Below are 24,852 nucleotides of genomic sequence, written 5' to 3'. Positions count from 1 at the left end.
GGGCAGTGGGTGGATGATAGGACTAAGTGGTTGAAATGCTCTCTACATTTAAAATTAACGGGAAGTATTATCAATTTCAACAGGAAATTGGCCTTACATGACCAAGGCTTAGACTATTATGCCACTGGATGTTTCTGAATCTTGGCGCCAGTGAATATGGGCTGCAAGTCCTTTTTCTCTGCTCTGTTCTTCTATTCTTGCTCTTGGTTGAGGTACAAGAATTGCATAGCTTCATTCTTCACTGATGTTGCCTCGTGTCAAAGCTGCTAAATGTCCTTAGTGGCCATTTCATTATAGATTGTCACAAGCTGCAACTTAGGGCTGAGCTGCCTTGGAGGCCATGTGATCCAAATAACTTTACTTCAGGATGGAAGAGAGATCCTGACCCAAATCAGTCTTTGTGCAAAAGAGAAATAAATCTTTATTATGTTAGGCTACCACTGAGACTGAGAATTTGGTGTGTCTTTATTATGGCAGCTAGAAATGATTATCCTCAATAAATACGATATGATTTGGAGAACGAACTGGAAGATCTCCAGGTCCAGAGTGAACCACGACAATGGCATTAGGGACTTCAGAGTTACTTGTGGGGTAAGGGTTCTGAGTTCTAAAGTAAGAGAGTAGATTCCACATATGTGATTAGATCATGATTCCTGGCCGACAGAATTAGGTGAGAGCCTTCAGCAGCTGCCACAAGTAAGCTCTGCAATAAATCTCAGTTGTTCCTTAGAGAGAGAAAAATCAGTCACTTAAGGAGACAGAGAGGCTCATGAAAGATACTACTCCAGGGTGTTCTCCTATGTGGATCCCAGATGTCATCCTGAAGACCCCTGGAGAGAAGGGTGTGAAATAAGTGCCTGATCTCTGGTTCTAGGTGAAAAGCAGATTGTGACAGCCATTCAGTGTTTGATCTCACATCCATTTCCAGCCTTCTTTTGCTCTGCTTTGTATCACAAAGGTTTGACCCTGCTGGCTTCCATTTGGTTTGGCCAATGGAAGGAATTGGCAGGAAATTGGAAGGCAGAGAAGTCAAGTAGCCAGAGTTTTATTCCCTTGTACTCTGACTTGGGAGAGATTTATGGTACTGGCCATGCCTCTTGTGGTACTAGCTTACCATTCAGTTCCTCCTTCTGTGGTCTCATTTTCTATTGGCATCCCTGGCTCCTGGGTTCTAATAATTCCATACTCCTTTTTTTGTTAATCCCTGCAACCCAAGGGTGATGGTAGCTTTCTGCTGTTGCTAACCTAAAGGTTCCCTTATCGCCTCTTTTGACTTTGTATCTCTTCTAACACCTCTGTAACTGAGCCCTGTATTTAAAGTCCCCTTTGAACTATTTGTCAAAGGCTCTGTTTTCTTGATTGACCCTGGCTGACTTGGGCTATAGACCTTGCTGAGGTTCCAGGAGCCAGGGTTGGATGAAGTAATGCATGGAAATGGACGTCTAGACACAGGGGAAAAGATAGAGGGTGATGCCATGGGTTTGTGGAAAGATTTGGAAAAGATTCTTGGCGGAATGGGTCATTAGGGGAGGAAGAGATATCTTTTATAGGGTGCCCACATTTGAGCTGTCAGTGAAGAGTGTGCATATTCTGCATCCTATTAGCCATGTTTTAGTCTCTCAGTTTTGACTAGGTATACTTGGGAGGTCCTTAGAGTATCTAACTTTTCTCCTACCAGCTCATTAGCAGGACTTGAATGTGGGTTTCTCTCCTGATGAACTATACTAACTATTCCTCCTGGTGTTTAGGGGAAGACCTAAACCTCAGTAATAGAAAAGTTGTCTTTAGGATAGTTAAGCTGGTTTTCTTAGGTCAATTTTATTTTCCATCCAGATGGTCTGCCTTTTGCCGATGATACGGCCCTTATGCAGATTCTGTCCCACTTGCTAGTAAAGGGATTGGACTATGCTAATGCTTAAAGACCTTGGACTCAGGTTTACAAATGCAATTACTGAAGTGAAAAATAGAGACTAAAAAATAATTAAACTAATAAAATTGTCATTTTTTTCTGAACAGTGAAGTTTTATTTAAAGTTAAATGTAATTAACACTGCCTATTAATACAATAAAGATTTATTTATCAACTTAATTATTGACCAAACATGAAAATGCCCTATGTTCTACCAGTAGTACTTAGTATAGGCTTAACTAACATCCATTTATTTTTCAAATCATTTAGTTAGTGTTCCAGTATTATCTTTAAGTAGTCACTTAGGAACTACTTTAATTGGTTTCATTATATTTCTACTTAATTCTTCTAATATTATTTACTATTATTTTTTCTTGAATTAAGTGCATGCATGTGTTTGCAAAGAACTAATAATGCCATAATAATATCCTTAAAATTCAGATATAAGTTCTCAGATTTTCTACCCTTAAGTGCACTATTCACACTGAAATATTAGAGAAAAAGAAAAGAAAAAGGTGAACATAAATGCCATGAACTTAAATTTGTTCTAAGTTTTAAAGAGAAGGTATAAAATGCTAAGGAGGAACTTTGAAGACCAAACTGAAAAACACTCTATTTCATTGTAGCATGCTTCATTTCATGCATTTTTAAACTTAACCAGGGTGCTACGTACTCATGGTGGCAGAGATGGTCCAGGATTGTTTGCACAATTCCACTCAGGCAAACTGGGTCAGGCAAGGAGGCATGATTGGAATAACAAATTGTTCAAGTTCTTTTCAGTTCTTTCTCCTCTCTATCTAGTCATCTCTAACCTGTCACTTAAGGCCAACTCAAGAAATAGATATTGAGCTGTGAAACATTCCACTCATCTCAACACATACTTTCTGCTAGCTGCGCTCCCTCTTCTTTCTTTATTAAGATTTGTACAAATTAAGTTGGACAAAAAGAAATGTGGCATATGCATAGTCAAGCTAGAAGTGTGTATAATGAAAAAAAATTAACTCTCACATGCAATCACTATGCTCCAGTATAAGGAGTCAGAAAATCCTTTAGATAATTGGCTATTTATATGCTCTCATGGAAACTGGTCTGAAGAAGTAAAAGAAATAGGAAACTTAGAAGGGTTGGCATTCCTGTAATGTCATAAAAATGTTTGCTGGGAGGACTTTCGGAAATACAATGAAAAGCAATTTCTGAAATGTATGTACTTTAGATCAGAGCTTCTCAAGTTTGTAATGTGTAAATGAATTACTTGGGGATCTTGTGAAAATGCAGATTCTCATTCAGTAGGTCCCTGGAAGTTCTCCAGATTTTCCTTCTCTAACAAGCACCCATGAGTGCTGATATTGCTGGTCCATGGACCATTCTTTGAGCTGTAAAGCTTTAGACCATGTTAACCATTTCTGGGGTGCTGAAACGCTGAGATCTCCTAAATAATTGCTAAAATTTGCATTTTGAAAAAATGTATTGCCAGCAGTAAACATGTCCAAAAAATAGTGGTTTTATCTGGATTAATGATGGTGGAGAGTCAAATAATGACTCAAAAGTGAACTTTTTGGGCGAGCTTGTAGCATGCTTCAAGCTACAGTCACGGTGAAATCAGCTTCAGAACCCGTTTTAATTCTTATGAAGATAGGTCTACATTGTTTCTCATGTCCGTAAGTGTTGAATTTTTCATTTGAATGCTTCAGAGCAGCTTTCTATAAATCAAATGAAGAGAAATGAATTGGGAATTATAATGGTGAGAAATTCAGAGCTCCTAACCTGATTTACCTGGGCACTCTCTCAGTTATCTTTCTCTTGTTCTGACCAAATCATTCCCAGTGATTTAACAGGACCTAAATTTAGCCCCAGAGACTCTTTCATTACAGTATATGATTTTTAAGCTCTGTGATTTTAAAGCCTTGTCAGATGGATATTAGAGTCAATATTGAAATCTCAAAGAGCCATGTGAGAGACCTTCTAGAGAAGGTTTACAATGGTTCATCCAAATGTTTTTTCTCTGTTAACAATGTTGGATTAATATGGCTGTATCATAACAATGGTTAATTGTGATGAAAGTACCTGATCCAACTCATTTTATAGGAACATTTTATTATTCTATCTAATAATAATGCAATATTCTCCCTTCTTCCCCTCAAGATGATTAGGCATATATAAGGTTAGAAATATTTTGTATAGATGAATTTCATTCATTTCTGTTGATTTCCTATTGATAAATGGCTCCTGAATATCACGGGCTAAAAATTCAACCAAAAATCCTAATACACTGATTAAAATAGTAAGAAATTGAGCGCATTGCAATTTATATGTAAAGCTTTAAAAGTAGATTGAAGTAATTGTCAATATAATACAAGTGATTTTTGATGATATAAAAAATTAGCTTTTGATAATACTTTGCCTCACAAGATTGCTATGGGATCAAATAAGACATTGTCTTTGAAGGTGATCTGTAAAGTATAAATGGTATTTCTGTCTTAAGTCTCACTTCCTACCAATCTCTTTTATACAAGGTCCCCGGATTAATCTTCTTAAAGCATCACTTTGATTACATCATATCCCAGTTCAAATCCCTTCAATGCCCATCCCAACCTCCTTCTGGCAAATTGGGTTTGGCTTCCCTTAGCATTTAAGAAACATCATGCTGCTTTTCTAGCCTTATCTCCAGCTATTTTCCTATTTTTCTTATATCCCAAGGCCCTCTGGTTAAATCACACGTCCTGGATTCCTGGACCACATTTTCCAATGTCTCCTGGACAGCTCCATCTGGTTGTTCCATAGTGAGCCTAATATCAACATATTCAAAACTAAGAACATAAGCTTTCTCTATATATTTCTTATTGTCCACTAAGTTGCCTAAGCCAGGAAATGGGGAATTTTTATTGTTTTTTGTTTTGTTTTGTTTTTTACCTGTACCTTTCTCTAAAGCCCAACTTCAGTTAGTAATGGGGAATTTTTCTTTTATCTGCTCTTCTTCCTCAAGCCCAACTGCTACCAACATCCATTAATTCTCTGATATTTTTTAGGCCAAACATCCTGTGGTTCTTTTAATGAACAAATATTTATGAGTCACTTGCCACGTGTCAGCTGTTGTATCAGTTTCATATTATTGCCATAATATGTTATAACATACCTGGTGACTTTAAACAGTACATTTATTATTTTATACTTCTGGATGTCAGAAGTCCAAAAAGATCTTACTGGGCTAAATTCAAGACGTAGGCAAAACCACGTTCCTTCTGGAGGCTCTGGGGGAGGGGGGCTCCATTTTCTTGACTTTTCCAGCTTCTAGAGGCCACCTGAATTCCTTGACTTGTGTCCCTCTTCTACCCTCAAATCTACTGATTATATTGTTCCAACTTGTCCTCTATTGTCCTATCTTCTCTTACTGGCTCTCCTGCTTCTCTCTTTCATTTATAAGGACCCTTGTGATTACATTTAGGTCCCACCTGGTTAATCCAGGATACTCTCTTCATTTCAAATTTCTTGACTTAGGCACATCTGTAAAGTCACTTTTGGCACATTAGGTGACATATGTACAGCTTCTGGGGATTAGGACATGGTCATCTTTGAGAGAGGTATTATTCTGTGTACCATAACTATCTTCCTAAGCAGTGTGAACACAAAAGTCAATATGATGATACAGTCCCTGCCCTCAAGAACATCAAAGACAAAGCAGTTAAATGAGTGGGCAGCCATAATATACCATAACTGCTATTATAGAATTATAATAAAAGCTACAGGAAATCCTTGGGGATCAGGGAAGGCCTTGGAAAGAAGTGTTATCTAAGACATGATTAAAATTCTATTTGAGACTCTTGTTACATTTTAGGAGGGAGAATAATGACACTAAATAAGTTTGGTATAGCATTTTAGGCTCTAATAAAATCAATCAACCTGATTCATTTTTATAGTGGCAAGCAGATAGGCTTAATATAGATAGTAGTTAATACTCCAAAATTATAAATACAGGTACTGTATAAACCTATTATATTTATATACATACTCTTTCTTTTTATGTATATGTCATATGCCATTCAACAGATAATATAAGCAATAAAACCAACAAGTATATGCAAGACACTTTTCTATGGGCAAAAGGGAATAACAAAATCAGGCACAAATTCTGCTCTCTGGAAACTCACACTTTAGAAAGGATATAAGACATGGGCATAAATACTCACAAAAAGATGAGGCAGAAAGAAGTGACTATAAGAGAGATACATAGTATCATGTGTATACAGGGCTGGAAGGAAATATTTTAAATGTAGAGAAAGAAAGAAAGACTTCACAAATGATGCCTGATTTGAGCTGGAGTGTCTAATGATGGGCTTTGGCCATCTTGGTGATGAGAGAAAACATAAAAAGGGACATAAAACATAAAAAGTAGATACTCCATTTTCCTCTTAGGTAGAGGAGAAAAAAGTTCCTGTTGGAGATCTTTTAGTCTGAAACATCAGTGATATTCAAGATATGTGAATTCTAATTCCAATTTCACTTCTACGGAACAGAATTATTCACGCACTTCTATTGCTCTCACCAGGTTTTCAGAAGGATTTCTGCTGCAGTCTGGTAAGGAAAATATGTAGAAATAAATCACATACTTCCTTGTTAGAATGGGAAAGATTAAGAAATTTACTGGGGGGAAAGTGTTATTACTGAATATTTTCTGGAGAAAACACAGTAAAGTTTATAGCTTTGGGAAATTATTTCATGATAATTCACTCAGTATATATTAAGCATGACTGCAAAACCCTGTGATAGATGATATAGGGAATACAAATATTTTAAGACGGTCACTATTCTTAATCCATCTATTCTGGGAGAAAAAAACAGATATTGAGTCCATTGTAAAGCAATGTGTGATTCATACTACATGGGTAGATTATAGATCAGATCAATTTTAGGGGGTCTGATTAAGCTAATGCCCATGAAGGAGAGAGCACCTAAATCTGACCTGTAAGAATAAGCAGGATTACAATAGACCAAGGCACGAACATAGGGCTGGAGGAATGGTGAATTGGTAGGGATGAAATTCAGATGAAAAATCCCAGCATGTGCAAAATCATGGAGGTAGAAAAGTCAAGACTTTTTCAGGGACTGTAAATTGCTATATTTTGTCCCTAAATCAGAACTGGGCAGTAAGCACTGAGAATACAACTGCAAATAAGACAATTCCTGACTTCAAGGAGTTTACATCCTTAGGAAAGGAACAGAGAGGCAGACAATTACAGTAAAGTGTGATTTATGTTGTGGCAGAGATTGAAAACAGAGTGTCCAGGTTTTACCTAGCCTAGAAGTCACAAAGACCAAAGAGAGCTACCCAGAGGAGGTGCCATCTAAGCTAAGTCCTGAGGGATGACTTTGAGTTGGCCAAGTAAAGAGAGGGAAGATGGAGGAGTCTGTGCAGAGAGACAAAGGGCAGAGAGGCCAAGAGCACAATGTATTTGAGGAACTTCAGAAAGTTTCTTTGCGGTGGGAGTCCATGGGAAGAGGATGAAGAAGCCTATTGATATAAACAGCAGCTGGTCACACAGGATTTTGGAGACTAGGTAAGAGACTATTTTAACATCCAGATCAGAATGGTTGAGGGTCAAAACTATGAAATGGCAATGAGGATTAATAAGACAATACATATGGGATAGATAGAGAAGAGCTATATGAAAGAAGATCCCTAGAAATCTGGTTTATTACAGAGGGGTTTTACCACAAGAGGTCTCATTGAGTGTATTGCTAGAGAGAAGTGATGAAAAAATACTTAGGAGTAAAGCCAAGGTGAGAAAGACAAGGTGGTGCATCCAAAGAGAAAGGACAAAACAAATAGAAAAATAGAGGTTGCAAATAGAAAGGCTGGGGTCATGGAGGGCAGAAGTGAGGGAGGAACTTAGGAAACTCAGGGTTTGCAATGAGATGTTCTTTATCATAGAGGCGAGTATAGACAAATGTAGGTAGAAGGTAGCCTTTACAATGAAGTCACCTTAGCTGGTAAGTGCAACTTGTTGCGTCTTTTTACCTAATGCACAGAACAGTAGTTAGATGATTTGGGCAAGATATTTCAGGCTGAATGCTCATAAAAAAGAAAAAAATCTCATAAGCCTCAAATCACCTCTCCACTTTTCTGTTTTGGTCTACATAGCAAAGATAGGATATCATATTTCCTAATAGGTGAGCATTGTTCCCTTCATGTCAAATGTATATAAATCTATAGTTTGATATCTCTTGGTTTTGGGGGAAAAGGATTTTCTGATTTAGGAGAGGAAAAGAAAATGTAGTTTTAACACTGGGTTTCTTTTTTTTGAAGATTTTATTTATTTATTTGACAGAAAGAGACACAGTGAGAGAGGGAACACAAGCAGGGGAAGTGGGAGAGGGAGAAGCAGGCCTCCTGCAGAGCAGGGAGCCCAACGTGGGGCTTGATCCCAGGACCCTGGGATCATGACCCGAGCTGAAGGCAGACGCCCAACGACTGAGCCACCCAGGCACCCCTGGATATTTTTTTTTAATTTTATTTTTTTATTTGACAGAGAGCGAGAGAACACAAGCCGGGGGTGGGGGGCAGCGGAGGGAGAGGGAGAAGCAGACTCCCTGCTGAGTCACAGGGGTCAATCCCAGGACCCTGGGATCACATCCTGAGCCTAAGGCAAACGCTTAACCAACTGAGCCACTGGGCGCCCTTAGCACTAGAAAATTAATTTGACTGTGGAAAATTCAAGGGGAAATTGACAAGATTAACTCTTATTGATGACTATTATCTTGATGATTGCTTCTTCCTCTTAAGAGTTTTCTCTGTAAATAATGATTCCTTCAGCTTTAGCTCTAATTATCAGAGCTCTCAATCTTTCTCCATGTTTCCCCGTGTAGTTTTTATAGCCCCTGAAACAAATATATCAGCTTATTATTCAAAGAATTTTTTGTAGCCAGAAGAAAAAGATACTCATAGTTCTCCCTCCTTAACACATGTGTTCACATCTGCTGGACAGCTCAATTTTCCTCCTTCCCTTCCCAAAAATATTTTATTGGAAACTGTGCACACATTGCTAAGCTTTTTAGTTTTGTTTCCCAAAACACTGTGTAGACTTTGTGCAGAATGGCAACCTATGTAGACATAAGATAGATGGATGTTAAGTGTATTTGGACCATCAACTAAAGAATTTCTCTATATACAGTCTTGCTCACGTGGTACCCAATTAACCTTTTATCACGTTTTAAAACATACACAGCTTCATGGCATGAGCTCATTCATCTTTGCTAAAAGCCTTCATGGAATTTTGAACAAAAGTAGTTTCCATTAAATTTTCTTCAATTCTAATGTGCAGCCTTTTATTACTTCCTTTTAGGTTTTTCTTCTTTTTTTTTTATTAATAGCTGTTCTCAGGCTCTTTAAGGCTTAGAGTGAAAAAGTATAGAAATAAGTCATGTAGCAAAGTGTGGGCCTTGAGACTCAACCTAAAAAAAAAAAAGAAAAAAATGATGGCCAGAGAATCAGAGATGCAATAAATGTCTTAGGCAATAGATGAGGAAATTAGGCAGAGTGAAATTAGATCTCTTTCAATAATGGAGAAAAAGGAATCAGAAGACTGTCTACTCTATTGCTGTACAATTTGGGAAGAAACTCAAGACCACCAAGAAAGATATGTAAAGATGCCACCACAACCACTATTGTCTTTAAGATACTGTACTTGGTAGAAATCCCTGACAGTACTATGGCGGCATCTCCCAGGCATTTGGTTTTAGATCTGTAAATTCAGGGGCAGGTGGAGGTATACTTTTGTTGTTGTTGCTCTTTCCTGACTTCAGTCTAGACCAAAATACTCACCCATTATAGTTCTTTCCTTGCTGCTGATTTTCTGATTATAGGACTCAGCCAACTTGCTATTTTATGCTATTTTAAGCTATTTTAATATTGAGTGGCAGTTAGAAAATAGGGTCTTTAGATATGAATATATTTTATAACCCAAAGCCCCATGGAGCACACATGAGCAGACTGGGATCATAAGCCAGAGGACTTTTCCTTCACTGGCTGAATAATTTTAAACTTTTTGGCAGTTTCCTATTTGTAAATAAAATGTCACAAATTAAGGGGGCGGGCAAGTTTTAGTCATATAAGCTTGTAAGAAGACATATAGAGGTAGTAACAATCCACTGGTGGTTTAGTTAGCATCTCGCTCTTCTATAGTCTTGTAGACTTCAGTGACTGAAAAGAAAAAGTTCTTATCTTTACAATAAAATACATTCGTTCTACTCAGGTCGAAATGCATTAAAATCCTGACTTATCTGGGACAAAATAAAGCTAACTTCCTCCTTACCTGTAATGACAATATGAATTTCAGAGGGAGCAAAGATTTAACTATAAACAATGAGGCTGTCGATACAGAAGAAAATATGATTAGATTTAAGACTCTGGAACAGGGAATATCTTTCCAAGCAAGATACCAAATCCAGAAAACATGAAGGAAACACCAATACATTTAAATAATAAAACGCAAGCATTTCTGCCCTGCACAAAATAACAAAAAATTCAAAGGAAAATTGAGCAAAATTATTTGCAACACACATGACAAAAAGTACTGATTTTATTTATCTATAGAGAGCTCTTATAATTCCATAAGAAGAGATTAAAAAACAAATAGAAAAAATATACAAAGTAAAGGAAGACATTTTAATATAAAAAGAAATACAATGGCTTATAAGCATAAGAAAAGATGCTTTACCTCAATTTAAAAAATGCAATTAATACAATAATGACATTCCATTTATATTAAAATGGAAAGATAAAAAAGTGATAATTACAATTTTGGCCAGAGTATAGAGAAACAGGCGCTCGAATACAATATTGGTGGGAGTGTAAATTTGTATAACATCTTTGAAAATAAATCAGGAAATAGTCAAGAAAAAGAGAAAACATCTTTTGTCCCACTCTTCGTATTTGTAAGAATTATTCCTTAAACATACTTCCATTCATGTGCACAAATATATGTTCAAGGATAACATTCCATTGCTTATAGTAATTTTTGTTTTTCTGCGATTACCAATGATCTTTCCGTTTTATTTTTTAGTATTAGTTTTTTACATCCATCCCAAATTCAGCAAAAAAATTGTAACACCTATACAAATCACATTTTTTTCACATGATGAAACATGTCAGATACTCTATCACTTTCCATTTTATTCTAGAGCCATCTCCACCTAGGTCCCCAGCATCACACTCTGAAGCTGGACTGATTGTTCTCTGGCTGCCTGATCAGACATTCTGGGTATTCCCTTGCATTTTTCTCCGGAATCCATGTCTCCTTGGACTAATAACACTGCACTCATATTTTGTTTAGATATAAAATTCTAGATTGATCATAATTTCCCCTAAAAAATGTGAAGGCCTTTATTCAAGGCATCTATTCTTATAGCTTTCAAAGGCTGGTGTTGAGAACCCCTTTTCTTCCTCTCTGGAAGCTGTGGGAACTTTTCTTCTGATGTCCTGACATTTTGTGATGGTAGCCTTGGTAGGGTGCTTTTCACATCCATTATAGTAGGCAGTTGGAAGGCCCTTTCAATGAAAAAACTCTAAAGTCCAAAACATTTTTATGGATTATGTCTTTTACTACAATCCTCTTTATTTTATTGTAAAATATAACACTGGTTAAAAAAAAAAAAACTTATGAAATAAATGTTTGGTTTTTATAACATCATCATAAGAGAAATACTCTGGAGAAAAACACCCAGATTAAGAAATAGAACTTTGCAAATCTCCCCAAAGTCTTCCATAGGCACCATCTCAATCACATCTTTCCTCTCCTATAAATAATCACCATCTTGGGGACTTGTTACCCACCTTGCTTTTCTTTATAATTTTATCACCCAAAGGTACTTCCCTTTTTTTAAGTATATAAGTTTTTTAAGTTTTTATAAGTTTCTTTTAATCTACAAGTTATCTCACCATATTTTTCTTCTAATTTATTTGTTGAAGAAACCAAGAAATTTAATTGATAAAAGTTCCTGCAGTCTGAATTTTGTTGATTTCATCCCCAAGGTGTATTTTAACCTGCTCTTTTGTCCTTTGTATTTCCTAATAGTTGGACCTACAAACTTCATCAGATCAGGTTCGTGTTAGGGTGCAAGACCTCTTCAGAGATAGTGTTGAGTATTTCCATTCAGGAAGCATATAATAACTGGTTGTTTTTTATGATGATACCAGCCATTAATGCTCCATAGTTAGATCTATTCATTAGGAGTGAGAAAATAGTGAAATTCTAATAAAATGATTCCTTCTTTTATTAGCTGAAATCACTTCTATAAAGAGTAAATTCCCTTCATCTACTATTTGGCTACTTAGTTATATAGTTCATTGAGGAATAGTAGGACAAATTCTTTAGTGCTTACTTTTATTTTTCAGTTTTTAAAACAATGAGTTGAATTCCAGTTATCCTCTGTGACAGAAGAATTTTCTTTTTGACAATTATTAAATTATGAATTTTAACTTGATTTATTTCAATTAATAGAAATTAACTTTATTGATGCTCAAACTGTCCCATCCTACATACTGAGATCTGCAAGTTGGCTTCTGAGTCTTTTTTATATATCCATAGAAGTCTTTGACAAGATGTTCCAGGTTCATCTTGTATAGGTTGTTCCCCAGTTTTCCCTCTCTCACTCTGTGTGTGTGTGTTTGTGTATTTGTGTGTTTGTGTGCAGGCATAGGGAATGTTATTTCAAGACCACAATCTGAGCCCTGGAGGTGATCTTTGCTACTGGCTTGGTTTTTGTTTTCATAATATTTTTACTGTTTTATTTTGCTACTTCCATTTTAAAATCCAAACCATGGGGTTTTAAATTAATCTCTTCTATCTTGCATCAGAATATCCTTTCTTCCACATTAAAATTGCTGGTTCTCAAGACAGTAGAGATGACAGAATTAGCATATCACAATATTCCTCATCTTCTGTGATCCTTGTTACACAGGTAACAGTCTCAGGATAGCAATAACACTTACCAAAACCAATATGATGACTGTAGGTAATTACAATTTTTGCATATGATTTCCCTATTCTCTTCACATTTTTTAAATACCTGTACTATGTCTACATTGTCAAAGCATATAGCCATTGTATAATGTACTTTCCACCTTACAACCTTCATTTAGCCATAGTTCTTTGAGCAGATATGTATTAAATGCCCATCACCAGTCCTTACATCAATGTCACCTTTCTGCTTGTCTGAAGGTCACTGTCTGCTAAATTTATCAGTAAGTGTTCATAGGAACAGTATTACCTGAGCTCTTGAATGTTGATAACTGTTTGCTGGGGCCTTCATACTTGTATTCTAAGTAAAGTCAGTTTATGGCTGAATATAAAAAATCATTGGCTCACATTCTGTTTTCTTAAGCATCTTACATATATTACTCAATTTTCTTCTGGCATAAAGCATTGTTTTCAAAAAGTCTGATATAATCTAATTATCTAATGAGAGTCTCCATTATAAGAGACCTAGTCTTTTTACCCGGATGTGAATGCCTGAATAATTTTTTCTTTGATATTCAATAATCTTCCTAGAATATGTCTTAATGGTAGTCATTTTAAATGTTTTCTCAGATACGGAGTGCACCTTTTCAAAATGTAATTTTAAATCTTTATCTATTACATTGAGAAAGTTTTCTTGAATTGTAGTTTTTATTGTATTCGCTCTGTCCCATTTTGGTTTTCTTTTCTGAAGACTCCATATATACATATGTTGAGTCTTTTGTCTATCTTTTTATTAGTCATGTATTCTTGAATTCTTTTTCTTCTACCTTTTTTTCTTTTTGGACATTTTCTCTTCTTCTATTTCACTTTAGACATTTTCTAAGCCTCTTAAGGCATTCTTTGGTCTTGTATTTCTTTCATTTTAATCTCTACTTTTGAAATCATTCTTTTATTTATAATTCTTTCTTGAATTCTGTTAAAGCATCTCTTAACTTTTATAATTCTGATTTATGTCATTATAAGTTGTATTATTTCCTTAATATCTTTTAGTTTATTTAATTTTTATCTTCTAAAAACATTTTAGAACTCCTTAGCTGTTACCTCTTCTTCTCTGATAAACATATGTATTTTTTTCATCCCTTTTATATTTTTGTGAGGATTAGGGAGAGGGAAGAAACAAAAACATGTTTTCAATCCACAGTATTTAATCAGCCCATTTTTCTTGTGGGTTTTCTTTTCTTATTGAGTTATAGAAGTTTTCTATCCAACTCATTAGTTAATTTTTCATTGCTTACACATTTTATAAATATTTACTTTTAGTATGTACCTGTCACTTAAAAAATCTTATTATTTAATTTATTGAGATTTTAATTTCAATTCTTATTCTTTCCTTTATGGTTTATATGGTTTTGTGTCTTGTTTAATAAATTCTTTCCTATTTCAAGGACATGGCAATATTTTCCTATGTGCTCTTCTAAAACATTTAAAATTTGCTTTTCATGTTTATAGCTGTAATTTATGTAGAATTAAATTTTGTATATAGTATAACATAGAGAATATTTCCCCCTTGTAGATAACTGAAGAATTTATCCTTTCCTCTTGATTTGTAATGTTTAACATACACTAAATTGCTCCTTTTTCATAGGTCTGTTTATGAGTTTACAGTTATTCTTCATTTGTTTCTCTAGGTCTGTTTATGAGTTTACAGTTATTCTTCATTTGTTTCTCTTTGAATTGATATTATACAGTTTTAAGTACAGTAGCTTAATAATAACTCTTGAAATATGGTCGGTGAAGTAGTTGCTCCTTCTCCTTTTGCTTCAAAATGATTTTGGCCATTCTTGACCTTTACCCATTTGAGGTCTAAACACAAACACACAAACAAACATACTCTGTGGCAATTTTGATTAGAATAGCTTTGGATTTATGGATAAATTTGAGACTTATTTTTATTTACTTCAATTTTCTCACAAAGCAGACATATACTGTGCTTCCATGGAACATGTCCAGATGAATTTCATAAAGAATATATACATGTAATGATCCCCACATATATATGTAGACAATGCACATTTGCACATCTTTGTATACAGGTGGATTATTTGTAGAAATAGATATGCAAATTAGTGACTGTCAATGTCTCTGGGGAAGAGGACTAAGAAATTGGGATCTGATATGAGAAGGATGTTTACTTTTCACTGTAAAATATCTTATCATATTTGGATTTTTTTAACCTTGTGCATGTATTACTTTTTCTCTTAAGCAATCCCATTTGAAGACTGCACTTGACTCCCTACATCAGCATCTTAATTATGACAGGTGATTGGTGTGAGAATTAGGGAAAATATCATAGTAACAGAACCACATTCTTTTTCCATAATTTCTTTCGTTTAATAAGCACCAGTAACTCAGAAACCTCTAAAGAGAAGGTCTAAAGTAATTATCCCTATTTTCTTACTTTGGATGACTATTACATCATTAAAATATTTTAAATGGAAGAAAACAGATTCTTCAAATTTATCTGACAATGTCTCTTGTGCTATGTGTATAGATAAAATGAAGAATTAATCAGTTGCTTGCTAGTAATAAAAGAACAAAGGCATTCACTTTTCTAACATTGGTAGCTCAGTGACTCACATATAATAAAAGGTCCTTGATAAGTGCATCCAAAAGTATTGATAAACTTTTGAGGGTGGTATGTAGTGGTCTGTTGTGGGGTATGATACAGAATCTAGGATATAGTAAGTGCTCAGTAAATGTCAGCTGTTGATTTTCTCACTATTATATATACTATTTCTGTTAGTACCAAACTTTGTCCTCCACCTGATTCTGCATATTATTTTTTGTAAATTATCTGGGTGATGATAAAAAAGTATGTCTATCATTTTATTGGATTTCATTACTCTGGGATGGATAGAAAGATTTCATAGGCTGGAAAAATATGATGAATCTAATGAAGGTAGAATTTAATAGTGTCCAATATACTGAAGATGAAATAACACTCAAATGATCAAGGACAGGATGAAGGTATAATTTGCTTAACAGCAGTACATGTAGAAATTTTAAGGAGTTTTAATAGGGAGTAGGTCTCAATCTGAATTACTAGTTCATTATGGCCACCAAAGAAGATAACATTACCAAAGTTATATTAAAAGAATACAGTTTCTACAATGAGGAAGTTGTTAGTAGTGCTCTATTAGATAGGGATCAGCCTATACCTGAAGCATTTATTATATACAATCCTAGACATCACACATCTTAAGAAATATAGGTTTGAGAGACTATTAAAAAGACAGTGATCAGAATGGTTAAGACTGGCTATTTTGTATTAAAAATGGGAATTTTTCTTTGAGAAGAAAATGACTCATGGAAGATATGATAGTTGTCTTCAAATATTTGAAAGGAAGTCATGAGATAGAGACTTTATGACTTCCAAAAGAAAAGATAGAATGATAGGTGAATATAAGGAAGAAATTCCAAATGGTCTCAAAAGTAGCCACCTGTTTTAGAATGCTAGACCAGGGGTGTTCAGTAATAAGGTTCACAGCCACGTACTGGGACTGTGGTAGAAGATTAAGGAATCAGTTAAGTGGCTGGGTCAGATGAAATTTAAGCTGGATGTTTCATGTTTGATTTATTTTGGCATAGTACAGTATGTCTTCAGATATGGCTGTATTTATTATTGGGAAGGATTGCCACACACCTGTATTTATTGGTGGACTGGTCAATAGAATTGAACGAATATTGCTGTAACTCAGCAAGTACTGTTTTATGTTTACTATTTTGAGACATATAAAATAGATAAAGTATTGTATAATGATTTGGTACACTGGATAGTACAGAAGGATAGTTTAAGTGTTTAAACCTATCCCAAGCATGGCAATAGTTGTATTTTATTGGCAAGTGTTTAATATTCAGCCCATTGTGTTTAACACTCAGCACATTGGCCCATGGTGAACACCATGTGTTGAATAAATGGACGAGTAATTCTTCTCGTTGCTTGAGTGATGTACGCTAGTTTCTAACCTGACTGAGGAACAGAGGGAGCTGATTCCTAAGGCACCACTTACTCAGATTACCTGGACACATTTCCCACAAATTCTACCTTCTTGGAGAAGGCATAAAGAGCAATGGGAGACGGCATGCAAAGAGAAGCTGCAGGAGGTGGTGGAAAGGTCTCCTCTGGTGCAGGGGAAGTCAACTCCAAGAATGAGGCAGAATATTTTCAGGGGAGAGAGAGAAATGTTTTAAGGGGATATTCAAGGAAACTCTAGAACTGGGGCAGTAGGAAGGACTTCAAATTATGGCACTCCATCAGAAAATACTGTTTTCATATAAACATTTACAGAATATATTTGGGACTGGTTTTTGAACTCAGAAATAACATTCTGTAAACTGTAAGGAAATGTAAAAATGTAGTAAAAAAATGTAATCATGTAAAACAACATCAAACCCTATAAAATATCTAAACCCTTTTGTGGAATGTGAAACTCTTTGAATATTGTTTTAAACTGTTTATTTGGTAGTGATGGCTATGTGTGGCCACAGAGACCTGCAAAACAATGACAGTTCTTTTATTTAGCAAATTGGAAATAGTGATCTTTTAGGCTATATTCTGGGAAATTCTACGATGTCTTATTTGTTTAACTGTATTCTTACCTAGGGCTATGTACAGATGAGCGATGCCCATACTTTACTCAGTCCTCCCTACTGAGATCATTGTTGATTGAATAGAACAAGACTAGAAATCTGTCACTCTAGATTTTATTTTTGTTGTTTCCAGTGACACAATTTGAGCGAGGCCTGGATGAAGGATTACATTCATTGTCTCATCCTAAATATTATTAATCTTATTTTCTAAGGACAATGGATTATGGGTTAAAGAGATTTATTTAAATCTCTGCTCTCTCTCTCTCTTTTTTTTATAAGCTGCCATACATCTCTACAAAAGAACTATTTGGAGGCAAAAAGTCATTAATTTAAAATTGAGAAGTTTTTCTTCCTTTTTTTCCTCCCTCATTTCCTCACTCTTTCCCTTTTTCTCCTCTCTCTTTCCTCTCTTTTCTGACAAGCTGTTCAATAAGTGTGCCCAAGGTCCTGAAATTTACTCTCCCGATTCTTTCCCTGCATCCACCAGAGGTGAACAGACCAGAAACTGTCATTGTTTCCATCAAATCGGAACTGTCAGCACATGTGTGGGCAACACAAAGAAGTTGGAAAGGAACATTTATCTTGGACATGTTATTGTGTATCACACAGAGAGGAAATTATTTCTGAGTTTAAAAATAGTCAACACAACTTGGAAAACATGGAAATATTTATTCATGATAATAAACGTGTTTTAATGAAAGCCAGGGATGTCCAGACACAAACTGAATCGTGACACCCAATGGCTTTTTTTTTTTTTTACAAAAAGCATGACATATGTCCCATTGATTTGCTAAATGATATGAGTGCAGAAAAGATGAATCAAAAACGCTAAAATTCTTTTAAACATACCATCTAATAATAGACATCAACCTTAGACATGGCATTCAAAAATAGTGCCTTTGCTTTGACTTCATCTGCTGAGTTTTTATTACTAGACCTTTACAAATTTCTTTAAAGCTTTAATTGTTATCATTTCAACACAAAACTGCTAGCACTTTGGCTTGACCTTCTACAGAAGATTAAATTCTATAACATTAGTACATATGTAGTAAAATATACAAAGTCATTTGTAAATATGTGAGTCTGAAAGAGCCATCACAAATATCCAATAAACCACATGCCAAATAGGATATATATATATATATCCTATATACGGTATATATATATATATATATATATATATATATATATATATATATATATACACAATGTGGTATATATATAATGGTTGACTAGAAAAAATGATATACTTTCTAATATATGTTTATCCCTAACAACTTCAGACTCATTTTAAATTAAACTTACCTGTTTGGAAAAAAGTTAAAGTTTGTTGGAGATTTAAGTTGCTACACTTAAATACTATTAAGTCTGATGCCTAAATAATTATTTGTTGTTTTCCAAAAATTCACCTTACTCTTTTCTAGGAATAGTTTGGACTCATTTGCTGTCATACAAAAAATCAAATTAAATGGAAGAAAAGAACTTTTTAAATAAATTTTCTTACTGGAAATTTGTAACATGGTTATTCTATTGTATCTTTTCAACTAAATTATCAGGATTTGCAAATTTAAAAAAGACAATAAGATTTATAAATAAAATCCCAGGAAGAAAGGCTCTTATACCCTGCACATGGTTATTCCAGTCTGTACACTCCATAACCTTTATCAAGTGGAATTGAATTCTGGCATGCATACAAATACATCAAAGTGCCAGAATAAAGTCAAATCAGAATGCTTTTGAAAGAGAATCAAGTTGGCTACCAAATGTTTCATATCAGTAGGCTATTCCTTTAGAGACTTCTGATGGAAATTTGAAGTGTATGTTAGCATATCAAGTGCAGGAGAGGTATAAGGCTGTTGGAGAAATTCCCTTAGTTTATTGACTAAAAACCCAAAACAATTGTCTTTAACAGTAAAGCTTGACAAGATAATTAAATGAATGATAACAAAATCTCAGCAGGGAATTGCCCATTAATTGAATTTATTTGGGAGCATGTTTTCACAAGTATAACCAAATTATCTAATTTCCACTTACATTAAAAACTGATAGTCTATAACAACTAATTACTAGAAATGAAGAAAAAGGCCAGTACTTTGAACCAACAACACAGAAGAAAACAAACATCAAAGGATTGCCATGGTATTTGAAAGCTTCCTAAAAATTCCATTCATCATTTTGCCCTGTGAAAATCTTTCAGTGAAACTCGCCAAAGAAAAAAAATCCCAGTAATTTTTATGTAGTAATGCCTTTAAAGCTGAAACACATTTGCCACATTCTTTGTATTTTTTCATGATATTAATAATGCGTGTTGGTATGAGTATGTCAACAGGTGAAATAACTTGAGAAGAGTATTTTATAGATATACCAATTGAGTTTTGGCATTTCTTTTCTGTAAGAAAATGAGTGCAGTGTTTTCCTCTTTCATATCACATATGGTTAATTATTTTTAAAAATTTGGTTGCTGTTTTCATGTTGTACAGATCAAAAAAATCTGAATTAAAGAATCATTACGGTCAAAACTTTTAAATTTGAAATAGGAATGAAATCATTTCTACTTTACTCAGATTTTCTTCTTTAAGCTGTGAGCATGATCTCTCCAAATTCAAATTGAATAGTTTTAATGCTTTAGAAAATGACTTTCCAATTTCCATAAAGCTAATGATGAGCCTTATGATACATCTGTAGTATTCAACCAGATTTTGTTCATAGTTGACATATTCAATAGAAATTTAAAACTGTGAAATCTATCACTTTCATATTTCTAATCCCATACTCTAGAACAACTTTAATCTGTTGATAAACACCTAGTAATAATTTCATATAACAAACAATGAAATAAAGTCCATTTTGGCTTAATGTTTATATAAATTCTAAGCAGCCTTGACTATTTGCCATTTAATCTGAGGGAGGAAAATCTGAATTAATAAGTAATGCCAAAAATATCCTTTTAATTTTGTGACTTACTTTTTCTCTAAAGAAAATTGTCTAAATAAATACTTTTTAAAGATATTGGTTAAAATTTAACAATATTCAAAATATTTCTTGCATTTAAAAATTATGTTTCAGCTTTAAAAACAGTTCTTAATGTTCTGTTTATTGTGGGAAATCATTTTACACTCAGAAAACTAGCTGCTGTAATTATAAAACTAACAACTAACATTCATTCACAATGACTTTATCACAACTTGAGAATAGTAATAACACCTAGAACTGCTTTCTATCTTCCACAAAGTTGAAACTACATTAATTTAGAAAAAAGACTAGGACTATGCTTTGTTTCCTAAATCATTTCCCTAAATTAATATAACATAGATGTCAGTTATGGCATATACTGGTAGATTGATAGATAAATTTAGAGCAACAGATATGCAGATAGATATAATATGGCCATTAATCTAGAATAGAATGCTTGATTTTGCCAAGTGAAGTAATGCATATGAAAGATTTCACTCATATCTTATTTTGTTGCCACTTGTATTTCTTTTTATCTTTTGTTTAATTGGTGTAATAAAAGACAGTTTTCCGGTTAGCAATATTTCAGACGTTAAGCAATTCTTTTTCTTGGTTTACATTGGCAGTTCCCAGTCTAAAAGCATAACCACATTAGGCAAAACTGCATGTAGACCGCTCTGAGTTTTGAAGACTTTTCACCTCTAACAGAGATTTTCATTTGAAGTTATAGAGTAATATCTACATTTCATTGATAGTTAATAATTGGGAGGGGGAATTACAAGCAAAGAAATTCCTTGATATAGAAGATTTTATCTTTTAGTGTCAGCTTAATATCTTGTTCAGCACTTTTTAATTCTCTTAGGAGGATAACTTTCTGTCCATTGCTTTATGATAGTTTAATCACGCTTATATTATGAACCTAGCTATTCTCGTTCCATGAAATATTGCACATTTATTTCCAATAGGCCTTTTCCTTGATGATGAAAATCAGAACCTGTGTTTCTAACTGAAAACAATTGGCACATTTTATTTCTACAACACTTTCACATAAGAGGTATTTAAAAATACAAAGCTAACATTTTTCATGAGTTCCCAGGCTTATAAATTCATAATGATAAGTTTCATCAGTTTCTTCTTAGATAACACTTGCCTTTAAATACACATGTGTTTTCTATAGAAGTTACCTATATGTCTTCAAAAACCCAACTGGTCTAGAAAAATGACTCTCTGAGACAGTCATGTTTCTTTTGTTATTTAAAAAAAGACAAAACAGCAATAAACATTTTAGCTCTTTAATGAGCAAAGATCATGTCTCTTAGCATTGGACTAATAGTCATTATCCAGATTATCTTTATTTCACGCGATGACCAGTGACATGGCCAAGATGTACAAAGTTGTTTCCATCAAGTAGTATACAATTTTTTTTTGTATAATAAGCTTTCATTCTTGAAAAAGAGTAACTGAAAAGAAAGGTTTCTGTTACTGCAGTTAGTTTGTCAGAGAAAGTTCTTTGCATTATCTTACAAACTATCAAAATTGCTAGTCATCTGAAAAAATGTAAAAAAAAATCACATAACTTTAGTCTAATAGAAATATAGTACAGGTAAGAGAGAAAGTATTTATCAGGATGTGCTCTTTAAGTCCATCTCAGTTTTGTTTTAATATAAATGTACATCTGATTACATATACAAACATTTGGAAAGGTCTGTGATATACTGTTACTGGTAAACAACAGGGGGATGAAGAGTTTCCTGTGGTCTTAAAGTATTCATTTAAAATCACACGTATGTGTAAGACTAAAATCCTCCAGGTGTTGACTCTCCTTCTAGGTTCTGAATCTATGTTGTACTCTACTGAGATTGCATGAGTAAATTCCAGTGAGTGAACCTCAGTGAGAAAGATAAGTGATATGAGGAGGGACATTACTGTATATTGAATTCTTATTAGTAAACATTTTGTCATGCAACATGAGTAAATCAATTAACTGAGAACTGTAATCAGAGTGGTAATTTGGGGCATCCTCATATCATAAAAGACTGTTGCAAGTAACTCTTTGGACACACTTCACCTTACCAAAAGGAACGAAATACAGAATAACAAAAACCACAGCAAATTATAGATCCTGTAACACATGTCCAATTAGGGCTGTATTTCTATAAATTATTTAGATTGGAATGAAAAGAACATTAAAAACACAGGAATTTCTTTTTTCCTGGGATTCATATCAGCGAGTATTCACCACTATACCTATGGTTTCTTCAAATACCCTTAATAACTAATACCTCCTATTATCAAAACTACTGTGAATTATTTACTCCTAATTACTTTTGCCCCTTAAAATCTTCTTTAGGCTCTGCCAATTGATAGAGGAAGCTTCTATTAAAGAATCCAATGGGATGAGAAGAATTTTAATTACGGCTTAATCAGCAGCACAGCCACCAAGCATATAAATTATCATGCACATCGTGCTAAAAATATCCAGTTTCCTTTATCCCCACAACTTTATACTGACAGCACTTATGTGATAATGTTGTACCTGCCAGTCTTTAAACTTCTTTGTTTTACTGGCAAATTTCAGCATGAGCCTCCGCTAAGGCCATTAACAGCATTGGTGCTTTGTGTACTTATCCAAATATGTAAATATGGTCTACACATTAAAACGGCTCCAAATAAAAACTGGTGAAAATTATCTGACATTCCATTGGTGTGTCCCTTGTGCATATTCATGGTTGTTTTTTTATTTTTATGTTTTATATTTCAGACATAGTTCTTTCCTGTTTGGTGTTCCACATGCCTAATTCCATTATGTAACATAAATCTTCAAAAAATTAATTCTTGAATGTGAATGAAAAAGTATCATTCAGAACAATTGCTTCAAGCAATTGAAATTCATTTTTAAAGTTGATTTGTTTATATATGTACAATTTATTTTTTTTCAAAACCCCCAAAGTTCTTGATATGTATATTCACATAATATTCCTCCTTATTTAAATAGTAAGAGTCTTGTAGGTTGAAAGCCAAGAAATCTTCAGTAATCTTTTACTGCAATCCATCAAAAAAATAGAGTTTGTTTCTCTTATCTGGCTATACCCTGGTTGTTGAATGTGAATGGGGGTGGGGGTGGGGATGGGGCAGAGTATTGTTCTGTCCTCCAGTAAATGTATTGAATGTGTGTAAGGGTTGAATCCCTGGTATAGTGTTGGGAATCATTGTAATGGTGTTGGGTGTCATTAAGGGAACATCATCAGGTGACCTCCTCATAGCTAGTGTGTAATCTGGGGGACAGGCGGTCCGAAGAACCACCTCATGTGGATGGATGGACTCACATTCATGATCCAAATCAGTGTGCTTCATTTGGAGGGACATGATCTCCTCTTCTTGTGCGTGGGTCAGATCGTTGGTAGTAGTGCGCTGAGGGCTGCATCTCCTATGAACATCATGTCTCCTCTTATCCTTTTTGTAGTACAGGGCTGCAAAGGCAAGGATATTCAGAAACAGCAGTGATGCTCCAACTGCAATAGTGACGCTCAGCTCTGTGGAGTAGTCCCTTTGATCCACTGAAAATGGACTTGGTTGTTGTTTGGGATCATCCTGCTTGGCAGTGGGAAATGCTGATGTGACAGGTACAGAATTCTTTCTCGTAGGTCTGAAAGTGATGTCGGTTGATGGCACTTTAGTTGTTGTCGAGGTATACTGAGAAATGTCATTGAGATTATGCAGATGAGGTACCAGCTCCAACCAGAGGTTCACCTTATTGGCTCTATAATGTTCTTTAACTCTTGGTTTTAATCCAATATGGAGATAGAGTTGATCTTTCTGGGAATATCTGGTCCATGCTACTTCTTCGAAGCGGTTGGGTTTAGTATGGATGAATTTCGTGTCTTGAGGGACTGGTTGATTCGGGTCACTAGGAAAGAAAAAGCACTATGAGAACAAAATTGTTTTATTCTTTTTCTTAATCAAAATAGTACTAGTTTAACATCGAATTGGAGAGGTAATTTAGCAAGTTAGCAAGGCCTTAGACTGTGTTGTTTTTTTGTTGTTTTTTATTTTATTTTATTATGTTATGTTAGTCACCATACAGTAGTTAGACTGTGTTTTAATAAAAACTGGGTCAATTTAGAAATACAGATCCTATCACAGGCAAGTTAGATGGATGATAATGTAATGAGAGTAAGCCTCATATTCTTGTTCTCTTTGCCCATTTAGAGATGGGCTACTAACTACCCAAAGATTTAAAAATTCATATACATATGCATTGTCTCCTAGGCAAACTAACAAGGACAGCATGGGATACAGGAAAAGACTTGAGTTTTGGAATTGGCAGATGAGGTTTTAAGTCCTAGTAGTGTTACATACAAGATATATGAATATCTATACGAGGATAGGC

At 34.5% G+C, this 24,852-nt stretch overlaps 1 protein-coding gene across 6 annotated transcripts in view; it reads right to left on the bottom strand.

Annotated features, from left to right (window-relative positions):
• Positions 1-18,201: 18,201 nt before the first annotated feature.
• Positions 18,202-24,852, bottom strand: part of NLGN1 (neuroligin 1) — an 831,148-nt gene continuing 824,497 nt past the window's right edge. For all 6 annotated transcript variants that reach the window (XM_027586035.2, XM_027586034.2, XM_027586033.2 and 3 more), the window contains one exon: positions 18,202-24,369. In XM_027586035.2, coding sequence (XP_027441836.1) covers positions 23,547-24,369 — 823 coding nt within the window. In that variant the 3' untranslated portion in view covers positions 18,202-23,546. The remainder of the gene's footprint in view (positions 24,370-24,852) is intronic.

The sequence above is a fragment of the Zalophus californianus genome, chromosome 1 (genome assembly GCF_009762305.2).
Source record: "Zalophus californianus isolate mZalCal1 chromosome 1, mZalCal1.pri.v2, whole genome shotgun sequence".
Taxonomy (NCBI): Eukaryota; Metazoa; Chordata; class Mammalia; order Carnivora; family Otariidae; genus Zalophus; species Zalophus californianus.
Note: the sequence above shows the minus strand (reverse complement) of the source record. Positions and strands in the feature narration are given on the sequence as shown.